The following is an 11,757-nucleotide window of genomic DNA, read 5'->3' as shown; positions in this document are numbered from 1 at the left end:
TATATTTTTTGGTGAACTATCCCTTTAAGGTGCTTACCTACGTTATATAATCAGAATCAGAATCAGAATCAGAAGTATTTATTGCCAAGTAGGTTTACACCTACCTGGAATTTATTAATTAATTATGATTCTCAAACGTTTTCGCTTTTATATTGAGTCAATTGTATAGACAGTAAGGCCCGGGGACCTCCTGTGGGCCCACCTGCTGTCGATAATCTCTTCCTGTGTATAAAGGGTGGGGTCTATATATGGGCGGGCTGCAGTGGGGAAGCCCCGTCGGTGGCCCAGAGGTGACTGTGCCTTTAAGAAGCGTGTTGGCTTTATTCTCGCGCACCTTCTGCTCCATCATCACCGGGCGATGCGCCTCAGCGACTTCCAGCAGCAGCAGCAGCCGCGGACCTGCAGCTCGGATGATCCTGAACAACTGAGGTAAAAACCCGTCTTTATATTCCTCGTGTTACTGCGGATCTCTCTCTCTCTCTCTTCTCTTCATGTGTGAATATAACGCGGATCCCGTCAAATGTTCCCACTCCCCTCGCGATCGTAAAGTGCGACGTCGCTCCCAGGCAAGGCTACACGCAGGAGAGAGGGAGTCTAATGATCCTCACTTCTTATAAAATATTCATTTTACATTAAAAGCACAGTGCTGCAGTGTTTGTCTGCCCACGGTTCCACGTCACGAGTGGATCTGTGTAGTTGACGTCGATGTTTCAGTGTAAACGAGTCGTGTGTTTTGAGGCAGTGGGTTTATTTCTAAAGGGAAATAAAGCCTTACGTAATTAAAACGGAAGCATCCTGCTGTCGCCATATGCCCGTCCGTCTATCTACCGAGGGCAGGAATCTGATGCTGCTCCACCCGGAACAGGAGGACGAATACTGGATGTGTATGATGAAAAGACTAAACATATTGTGTGAAGTTAACCAAATCAAATAAATAAAAGCATGTATCTCCATGATCTCTCGTTGCTACACTACCAGATCTCATATTACACATGAGCGATGCCTTTTAGATGACGTGGTGTGTCCCTTCACTGTGATGTTGAGCATCCATGCGGCCTCGTTGTAAAATGTAGATAAAACAGGAACGTTGGAAAACAGTCAAATAAATCACATCATAAAAAGACTGACACGTGGGTTTGATTTGGTGTTTAGTTTTATTTACAACCTGAAATGTAATGTGATGTATTTACAGAGTTTATTAAGCTGTCTTTTCCCTCAACTCTGAAGTAATAACTTCACAAGCATCGCTACAAATAATATTTAACCAAAATAGAAAAAAAAATCATCACTTCCTCCACAGCTAGCGAAGATGTATCATCCAGCACATTAGTATTACATTATTGTTAAATTATTAATATTGTCATTAAAAATGAATAACCTGTATATTATTATTCTAAACTCAGTCACAACATAAATTATTGCAATGTGCCCTAAACAAGTCAACTATTATGATTAATGTTATAAGTATATCATTATTACCATAATTAATCAGAGCAGCCTTCATTGCTGCTGTTATTATTAGTAAGACTGTCGTTTAAGGTGTTGTCATTGTACATTTATTGATCAATACTTTCCATAAATACAATAGCCGAGCTTGGAAAAGAGTTACCTGTGCAAAGTGGCTTGGGACAGATTAGACCACGTGTCCATTAGCAGATCTGAATAAAAAGTTTTGAGCCCTGCAGACTTACAACAACATGTCAAGCTATACAGTTAAAGCATTGAGCTGAACCGTCATCCAAACAAGTCTGACCTCATAAAACTGCAGTGGCTTGTCTTGTTCTGATTGTGAACATGCTTGTGCTGTGTCTTCCAGGTCATCTTCATAGACAGGTAATGGATCCAGTTTGACTGTTACAACACCCTCCTGCCCTGCTGGCCCGTCTGACTCTGTAGCTATGGCAACTTGTCCAAGAGGCTGCTCACCAGCGGTGCGCCTCTGTCAGAGACTGAACCGTCTCAAGACACTGGATGATGACATGATGGCCACGTCGCTGAAACGCTGCCTCTCCACCCTGGACCTGACTCTGCTGGGTGTTGGTGGCATGGTGGGCTCCGGCCTTTATGTCCTGACAGGGACAGTGGCTAAAGACATGGTCGGGCCTGCTATCATCATATCCTTCATTTTTGCAGGTTTTGCTTCTTTATTGGCTGCGTTTTGTTATGCAGAGTTTGGAGCACGCATTCCCAAAACAGGATCGGCCTACATGTTTACCTACGTTTCCGTGGGAGAGGTCTGGGCGTTTCTCATTGGTTGGAATGTGATTCTGGAGAACATGATTGGTGGTGCTGCTGTGGCACGTGCCTGGAGTGGCTATCTGGACTCCATTTTTAATCATGCCATCCAGAACTTCACAGAGACACACATTATGCAGTGGAACGTGCCCATCCTTGCCCATTACCCTGACCTACTCGCAGCAGGGATCCTAGTCATTGCCTCATTCTTCATTTCCTTTGGAGTTCAAGTGTCCTCTTACCTCAATCACATCTTCTCCGTCATTAGTATGGCTGTCATCATTTTCATACTGGTGTTTGGCTTTATCCTGGCTGAACCAGCCAACTGGAGCCAGAAAGAAGGAGGCTTTGCACCTTTCGGGTTGTCTGGAATACTCGCAGGCTCGGCCACGTGCTTCTATGCGTTTGTGGGCTTTGATGTAATCGCTTCATCAAGTGAAGAGGCAAAGAATCCACAGAAAGCTGTTCCCATTGCCACTGCGATCTCCCTGGCACTGGCAGCGACGGCTTATATCCTGGTCTCCACAGTGCTCACACTAATGGTACCCTGGCATACGCTGGACCCCAACTCAGCTCTGGCCGATGCTTTCTTCCGCCGTGGTTACAGTTGGGCCGGAGTAATTGTGGCAATAGGTTCTATCTGTGGTGAGTGCAGACCATATACTAAGAAGTGCAATTTAAAGCAACACTATGTAACTTTTAGTGAGCAACAACAGCATCCCCTGCGACCACATATGGTAATTCATTATTTTGGCCTCCTTGTACAAGCAATTAAGTGGTTTTCATGTGGACAAAAGACTGAAGAGTAGATATTACCCATGACCCCCAGCTTCCTGAACCAGAAAAGCTGCTGCTTTAACAAACTCGGTTTTATAGTTTTTAAGTTACCTCACTGGATATTGGAGATAAATCCTGGTTTTTAATGACTTCTCTATCTTTTTAACTGATCTACACTCCAGCATCAGGGCGCGGTCACACACACGCGAATGTAAAGCGAGTCAAAGTTTAACTCCACGTGAAGCCAATCTGCGATTTTTCTTGCCACTGGAAGCAAATGTTTGATTCGCCTCCTCAAACGCACGGCAAAGGTTAACTACTGCTCCATTCACACATTTGCGACCGTGCTCTTACTCTGATTGTGGCGCTGCAACAATCAGTCAGTTCCACACTTCTCACAGAGCGCTCCCACTCACCAAAGTAACATGGAGCAAGAACAGGCTCTGAGGAGAGGGAATGAAAGCGGCACCATTCTCCCTATTTCAAGATAGTGTATCGTCAAAGTCAGTTTGAAGCTTCTATTTTTAGGTAAAAAATTCAAATAGTGTTGCTTTGAATGGCTGTTTGTACATTTTGTTGATCTGCACTGTTATATTTTGTGTTATGTTCTGATCAGTAGTCTCTGTTCCCATTTCTAGCCATGAACACCGTGCTGCTCTGTAATCTCTTCTCCCTCCCTCGGATCGTGTATGCCATGGCAGAGGATGGATTGTTCTTTTCCATTTTTGCACGTGTCAATCCCATCACCAAAGTCCCTGTCAATGCTATATTGGTGTTTGGAGTCCTCATGGCCATCATGGCTCTCATCTTTGACCTGGAAGCCCTGGTTCAGTTCCTCTCCATCGGCACACTCCTGGCGTACACCTTTGTGGCAGCGAGCGTCATTGTGCTACGTTTCCAGCCTGACAAAATTAGCTCCAAGGGGACCGCATCCACATCTCCCAACCCCAATGCCGAGCCTTCCCCTGCCCCTTCAGAGACCCAGACCATAACGGAGGACAGCGGGGAGCTGAAGCAGTACGAGTCCTTCTCTGACAAACTGCAGCTGGTGGAGCAGCAGAAGACCACAGAGCGACGAGGGGTGGGACAGCTGAAGGCCTACTGGGAACCATACCTAGGCCGGCTGCTGGGGGACTGTGAGCCGGGCGAGACGGTGGCCTTCTGTGTGCTGACTCTGATAGTGAGCTCAGTATCCTTCTGCTCTGTGCTGGAGTTTGGTACCAAGCAGCTGCACCTTCCTGTCTGGAGCTTCACAATGCTGCTGGTGATTTTTAGCATTGCTTACGTCCTCAGCCTGGCGCTTATATGGATTCATGAGCCGCAAACCAACAGAAAAACATTCCAGGTGAGCTCCTTCATGGATTTTAGTGTGTTAAATTAAGTGTAATATGATGGTTGAGCCTGTCACTGCCCATTTCACTACCCATGGCAACAACAGTTAAATTAAACAACAGTTAATGCCATTTGTTTGAAGCCATTTTATGATTGGAGAATGACTGCAGTTTTATTGTTGTGTAGGTACCTCTGGTTCCATTGACCCCAGGTGCCAGTATCCTCATCAATGTGTTCCTCATGATGAAGCTCAGCGCTCTAACCTGGATTCGCTTCACTGTGTGGATTGCCATAGGTAAGAAGGAACTGGATTTATGCAGAAAACACAATGGACCAAAAACCTAACCGAGCTTTACCATAGGTTTCTGAAACATATTCCTTAAATACAATAATAGTTTAATTTAAAAACTAATAAAAAGGCTTTACTGCAGACATCAGGTATTAAAACTTTGTGTACAACCACTTACCAGCATGTTAAAGGGATTTTGGTTTTACGTAAAGACAAATCAATCATGCACATGTCATGTGTGGCTTGTTATGTCCGTAAGTAGTGTGAATATATTGTCAGAAAGCACTTGCCCCCTGTTGCTTGTCAATGCAATGCACATAAGTGTTACATCAGGCAAGTCAACCTGTACTTAAGGACATAAACCCATTTGTCAGCAAACCTCTGAGGATGGTTGAACAGCTTTAAAGTCCTGTCAGGGAGAGGAGATCACTGGGGACGCGTGATTAGCTGCATTAGCTTAAGGCTTCTCTGAACCAGTAAACCATTTAAACCCCCCTGTCAGACTTCAGCAGGTTAACAAAATGCAACCTCGTGGAATATTGCACTTGACGTATATTACAATCTCTCACACTAACCTTCCATAGTGGCCATTGCAGAAAATATGCATGGGAGTCCCTCATTCGAAAGCAGAGTTAATCAAGGTAATCAACATTAAACCATTGTAGCATGGCTGTAAACTTGTTTAGAAGTTTAGTTATCTCTAGCTATCTCAGAAGATCACTAAATGTATTTTTTTTCAATGTTTTATTCAGGCAATCATACAGAACACAGACCATGATTCTCAAACCCCTCCCCTTTCCCTATAAACCCAATTTGGGGTGAAACAAAATCCATATCAATAAAAACAGAATTGAATTTAATTAAATTGTAAAATTGAGTGGATACATATAAGACACACAGGGGTGGGGGGGTGACACGAAGCAGTTTCTATGAATTTAATTTGGGAACCAGTTGAAAATGTCCCATTTGTGAGATTCCCCATTGAGCACAGTTCAGGATCTATTGGGAAAGGGAAAAACAAGTTTTATGGAGATGAAACCAATAAATGTATGTAAACGCTGATTCCCTCAACTTGAATAACACACTCACTCTGAGGCGCTTTTATTTTGAGTCATCACCGTTCCATGTGTCTCTGTCCCCAGGGCTCATAGTGTATTTTGGCTATGGGATCTGGCACAGTAAGGAGGGCAGGCGGGAGCTGCAGCCCAAAGACATGGCCGCCCGCTACGTGGTGCTCCCCAGCGGCAGCCTGGTGGAAACCGTGCAGCCTGTCCAGCCTGACGGTCAGGTGGACACCCCGGCGCACCACATCAACGCCGCCTCGACCTCAGAGGAGTACGCCGAAAAGAGATGATGTGTGACCAAATATAGTCGTCGTGACAACTGCCTGGTATTATCTGATGTCTACCACTCAAAAAGCTGTACTATTACTAGTGTACTGTCTGTATCTCACTCCCTTTAGTGTGTGACTGGCCTTCCACAGTCTGTACTCATTGCTCTGCAAATGTAAGCACACCACAGGATGGGACGCACGCTCTCTGTCTCGTTCTGGTTGTGAAGCGTAATTTGTATATCTTGTAACATTCGAATGTACAGTAGAGAGCTTTATTACTGTCCCGTGAACTTCTTGCATCAAATTTATGTGACATCCTCTTAGTCCAGCTCTTTACTCTCAACTTTGCCAGTTTGTCGGACTCCATGTGCTTGCTCCAGGTTATATATTGTGCTTTCTTTGTGACAAACTGTTCTTTTAGTTACCCAGTGAATTATTTTTTATTCTTACATGAATCTGGAGCTGGAAAATGGACATTCACCTAAAATATAATTCTGTTGTTAACAAAACACACCATTGGAGTTTTGAAGAAATCATCTCGAGAATCATAAGGATCCATTTGTTGCATGTTTTTTTTAGTCAAGCAGAGGAATGCACAGACTTTGGGGAATTTACGCCTTTTTCTCAAACTCGTACTTCTCCTCGAAGCCTCAGGAGAAACTTGAGGCTCTGTTTATAGACTGCCCTACCTTTAGTTGTTTCTGACATATTATCTAATCCAATATCTGAATATATTCTACGTATTTATTTTTCTATGATTACTATCCTTTTTTTGCTCTCATACAGATCTCATTACTTTCACTTTTTGTGTTTCCCGTTCCTGTTTTGTGTCTGTGCTACATGAATTAGCCCTACATGTTTTTTGCATACCATGATTAGTCTCCATAAGTAATGTGTTCACCTTTTAATTGGCTGAGCAACATTTTAGTGCTTCACTGAATCTAAATCTCATCCCATGACCCTGTTCCTTCTTGTGTCACTGATCTTGTGCAGGTTTTTCTCACACACCTTTAGACAGCAATCCTTCCCCCTCTCTCCCTGTTGGCATGAGATTATGATATATCAAAGCACATAGATTACTGAGTTTATTATAGTGTTATATTTTATTATATGCTATATGACCAATTTCCAGAGATAATTTGAGATTATTGGATACATGAGTCGAGCACATGCCTACTGAATGGGAATCTTCACACACAGGGTAAAATTATTGGCAGATATTGGTTATATTAAACCTGATGGGCCCCTGTAATCCCAGCAGATTTGCAGCAGTCCCTGTCGCCAGTCTGCAGCTTGACCCAGATCAGAGAAAGGCACATGTGTGAGAACACTCTCATTTTACACCGATAACATTCCCACAGCCTACACGGTGTCAATAAATCAACACGGGGCATTATTTTTTAAATCAATGTGAATCTTGATTCTGTTTCTCCTCTTTGTTTTTATTTGAGTTTGGATTTGCATGTGTTACATAAGAAACCAATGGCCTTAAACATGTAATCAATGCAGAAAGGCTTCCAAAGCTAAAGTAGTCTGTGATATTTATTCGTGTGTTGCATAAAAACTCTTATACCGGACTTCACGCTTTCTAATTATTAAACCAAAACACAAACATGGAAGCGGATGTACACTAAGAGGCATTTTGGCATAGTTACAAAAATAATTTTGTACAATTTTGCACACCATTTTCTGGTAAATTTGTGTCACAGTTATACTTTCGATGTTGGAGCTGGTGGCAAACATTAATACTGTGGTGCTTTTTTTAGCTGAACGTTCTCTCACCTCTTTCTTTTGTCTTTTTTGTGCCAGGAAGCACAATTACAAATAATCCAGTTCTTTTCTTATTTGGAATAGTATTGTATTCTGCACTTGCACATCAAAGTCTCAGATCTGTTTCTGTTATTGTGTACGTCTGTATAAAATGCAACGACTGTGTCATCAATTAAAAAATAAATGTTTTGAAGCAGCATTTACAAAAAACTGAATTGTGGAGATATCTGTTTGGCGTGTGTCGTTTAAAAGAATCAAATCTCGTACGTTTTTTAAAGTATTGGTATTATCATAAAAATTGTTTCTAAATAGCATCAGAAAATTATAACTCACATCAGTCTTGAGTTGGTGTAACATACAATTCACAAAATGAAGGAAAGGAAAGCTAAAACTAAAAATGATGTCATTGTTTCATCTGCTAAGGAGGTTATGTTTTCTGTCTGTTTTTTGGTTGGTTTGTTTCTTAGCAAAAACTACTCAACAGATTACCAAGAAAAGAACCTGTTAAATTTGGTGCAAATCAGGATCAGGGGGCGGATACATCGTTGTTTTTTCAACAGGGTGAGATTTGTTGATTTCTATGAGAATAATTCATAGATCTTGATGAGAAAAATCTGTCATATTGAGGGGACCACTATTTATGAGTGGGTGAAATTTGGTGCACATTCAAATAAACCTGATCTAGTTCATTTAAATGTGGTTTTATAGGGAGACTGTTGGTGAAGTATGAGCTCTACTGAGTGCCATTCAATGTTTCTTTGTTGTTTTCTGTGAACAGTTTGTTCAAACCAATTGAAAAAATACAAGAAAAAGACATTTAATGTATCATTTCCTATACTTGTTAAAAGGTTTTCAGTCATAAATTCCTGGTTACAACAGCGCTCTCTGGTGGAGTTTACACTTCACTCACAGTTCATTCTTGTGAAAGGTGAGAGGCGGGACACAAGACTGCTTTGTCTTGATGGAGAGCAGGGGCGTGCACAGACATTTTGGGGGGCAGGGGATCAAGTGAGAAAAAGGGTACTCCTCATAATTATTTATAAAAAATAAATACACTCACACAATTGTTAAATACTCAACAGTTCACACAGAGAAAATGGTCTTCTTTAGTATTCACTAGGTTTATAACTAGAGCAGCAACAACAAAATAAACTATGCCATAATGTGCATGTTTTCTATGCTACTAGTTTCTAGTATATATTTTGAATAACTCCATGAACCAGGGAGAGGAAGTAAGAATTTTCAAAAAAAGCGCAAATAATTTGTTTATTTTTGCACATGACAATAAATCCTGCGAATTCTTTTGGTGGTATTGAAATAAACAACACTTAAAAATCAAGAAAATAATCTTCACTCAAAACTGAAAAAGATTGTTCTCTACATAAATAAGCAAACCAACTAACCGCCTATGTTAAGTTGCAGCAATTAGACTTAGTGAATTCTGCTCTGCTCTCCTACTCATTTTGTTAATTTTACTGGAAAAAATCCTGCAAATATACTAGAAACACACTACAAGAAATCTGTTGAGAAGTTGCAAAAATAAAGCAACTTTATTGAAATCATTACAAAACAGGCATTAAACTTTGAAATAAAGTTATAAATCATTTTTGGTATTGTTTAATTACTTTTTGTTCGCAAGTAAGATAACCTTCAGCTTCTATAGCCAAGCAACTGGATACAGAATTGCCTGAATACATTAATTATCCAATACATTTTTTTTATTTTTTTTTATTACACTTACCACACACACAATAACTGATGGTGCCAATGTATTGATAAAGATCTGTCATCAAACAACAAACTAGTAGCGACTAGATGAGTAGCCTTCGAACTAAATTTTGAGTTACTAGTTCGTTTTTTCATGTACTGGTCAATTTTGAGATTTTGGTCTATTTTGCTTCAGTGTGTTCTTTCCCTCTAATGAAAAGAAAAATTCCAAAAATACACTTTTAGATGGTGTTTCTGTCTGTTTGTGTAAGTAGATTTCTCTTAAATTCACCAAACAAGCTATTCTGCATATTAAAAAAATTCCATGGGAAAATACTGTATTGATGTAAATCATTACCTGAGGAAGTTCTATGGTGAAATGTTTTAGTTAAATTTGTTATCATAATCATCTGCAGTGCCAATTGGCAAATGTATGCTAATTAGCACATTATAATCAGTTAGTTGACATTATTAGATACAAATTGACATAACAGATTCAAAGATTGTATTCACCTTTAGTGTCTCCCCTTAAGTACAGTGCATTCGCCTGTATGTCCTAATTCATTACATTAGCAAGACACAAGTTAACTATATTTGTTTTTGTCTTTTGTCTTATTAGCTGTAAACTAAAGGCACTGGTAGCTTAGTCCTTTGTTCATCACCACTCAGCTCCACACAAGAGAAGAACAATGGTATCAAAGGATCAAAGGAGTATTGAACTTTGATGTCGTGATATATGTTCAGAACAATTTGTAACTTTGATCATTTCCACTAGATGACCTCAGAGAGAGACACCTGGAGAGAAATCTACATTTCAGTCTAATATATTGACTTTCTTTAACATCAATTATTGATATTATTAGTTATCAGCCAACTGATTCATCAGAGAACACAACAGGTAATATTTACATCGACATTTTTGTTAAAACTAAGTTTGAACGTGTTGTTTTCTCATGTAGAAAGCATTATTTTCTGTAGTTATAATTTAGATGCACTTATCTGTAAACAGACGCATCTGTGGACTGATTGTTGTAAATAAAACAAAATAATCTTTACAAATATCTCAGTAAATGATCATATTTGATCAATAATATGTATTTAGCAGCATTTTATATGTATTTATCATCACGTAAGCTTGTTGCACGCTGAGGTAAAAAGAGTTATTATCATTTATCAGTCAGAAAAATGTAGAGCAGTGAAATGCACAGGATTTCCCTCTGGATTTTAATGAAGTAGTATAAATAATTTGTACTTGGTGTTTTTATCCCTGATGCTTTAAACTTTAAAAGTATCTCAATCCCAGTTTCTTATCAATGTCACGGGAGAACAACACTGAAAGAGACAGCTACACACCTGCAAGGGTGATGAGCATGTCGTCAGAAATGTTGGAGGAGATGGACGACAGAGAGGTGCTGGACGTGGCCTTTGAAGTACCACAGGAGCTGTTAGAGGACCCAAACAACTATCCACTTCCTCAAGATGTCCCTGCTGGGGAATGGGATCAGATGTTTTACTGGACTGGATTTGTTGCGGACACCCCTCCAATAGCATCAGCTCTCAGCTTGGAGCAGCATCCTACTGAACCCCATGCTGAACTGGCTGCTCCCATAAACCACCAGCAGCAAAGTGTCCTGCAGTCAGGCCCTGAGTTCAGCCAGGCAGGGCCTTCCAACCAGACACAGGTAAGGTACTAACTATAGGTTAGAGAGAGATTCAGAGGAACTTTATCAGTACCTGTATCAAGAAAGATACTTATTAATGGAGGAAGTGGTTATTCACGAGTACTCAGAGTAGTGAACCTGCCTGAGGTATAGAGACTTATTATAATGGCCCAGTAAAGTATATGAGTTGCTTATGAATGAGGCAGTGATATGATCCTGTAAGAAAACTATAGTTAGATTATAGATTTTTTTATTTGTATTTAAAAAAAAACATATTTACAAAGAGATCAGTTGTAATGTTGACAGCAGATGTAAAGCATAGTAAGTGTCCATATCTACATTTAGCTCATTGGCTAATTGTTATTACAGAAGCAAAACCACAGTGAAAAAATATCACAACAAAACAGCTTCTAATTGAAAGTATTAGATTCTTGTAATGTTTTATATTTTAATACATGATAATATTGGATCATTAATTTGTATTTATCATCATGTAAGCTTGTTGCATGCTGAGGTAAAAAGAGCTATTTTCTGTTGTTGCATAGTTGTATCTGATTTTACAAGCTGGTCATGTGTTAAATAAGCTACATAACATCTTTAACCTGTAATGTACGTAGTCAGGTAAATGTAGAGCAGTGACATGTACAGGATTT

At 40.1% G+C, this 11,757-nt stretch overlaps 1 protein-coding gene across 1 annotated transcript; it reads left to right on the top strand.

Annotated features, from left to right (window-relative positions):
* The first annotated feature begins 281 nt into the window (after positions 1-281).
* slc7a4 (solute carrier family 7 member 4) lies at positions 282-7,936 on the top strand. The gene is made up of 5 exons (XM_034596397.1): positions 282-429; positions 1,817-2,880; positions 3,651-4,357; positions 4,531-4,639; positions 5,776-7,936. The coding sequence occupies exons 2-5, from the start codon at positions 1,899-1,901 to the stop codon at positions 5,985-5,987; spliced, it is 2,010 nt and encodes a 669-aa protein (XP_034452288.1). The 5' UTR covers positions 282-429; positions 1,817-1,898; the 3' UTR covers positions 5,988-7,936.
* Positions 7,937-11,757: the final 3,821 nt, after the last annotated feature.

Source organism: Hippoglossus hippoglossus, chromosome 9, assembly GCF_009819705.1.
Source record: "Hippoglossus hippoglossus isolate fHipHip1 chromosome 9, fHipHip1.pri, whole genome shotgun sequence".
Classification (NCBI taxonomy): Eukaryota; Metazoa; Chordata; class Actinopteri; order Pleuronectiformes; family Pleuronectidae; genus Hippoglossus; species Hippoglossus hippoglossus.
Note: the sequence above shows the minus strand (reverse complement) of the source record. Positions and strands in the feature narration are given on the sequence as shown.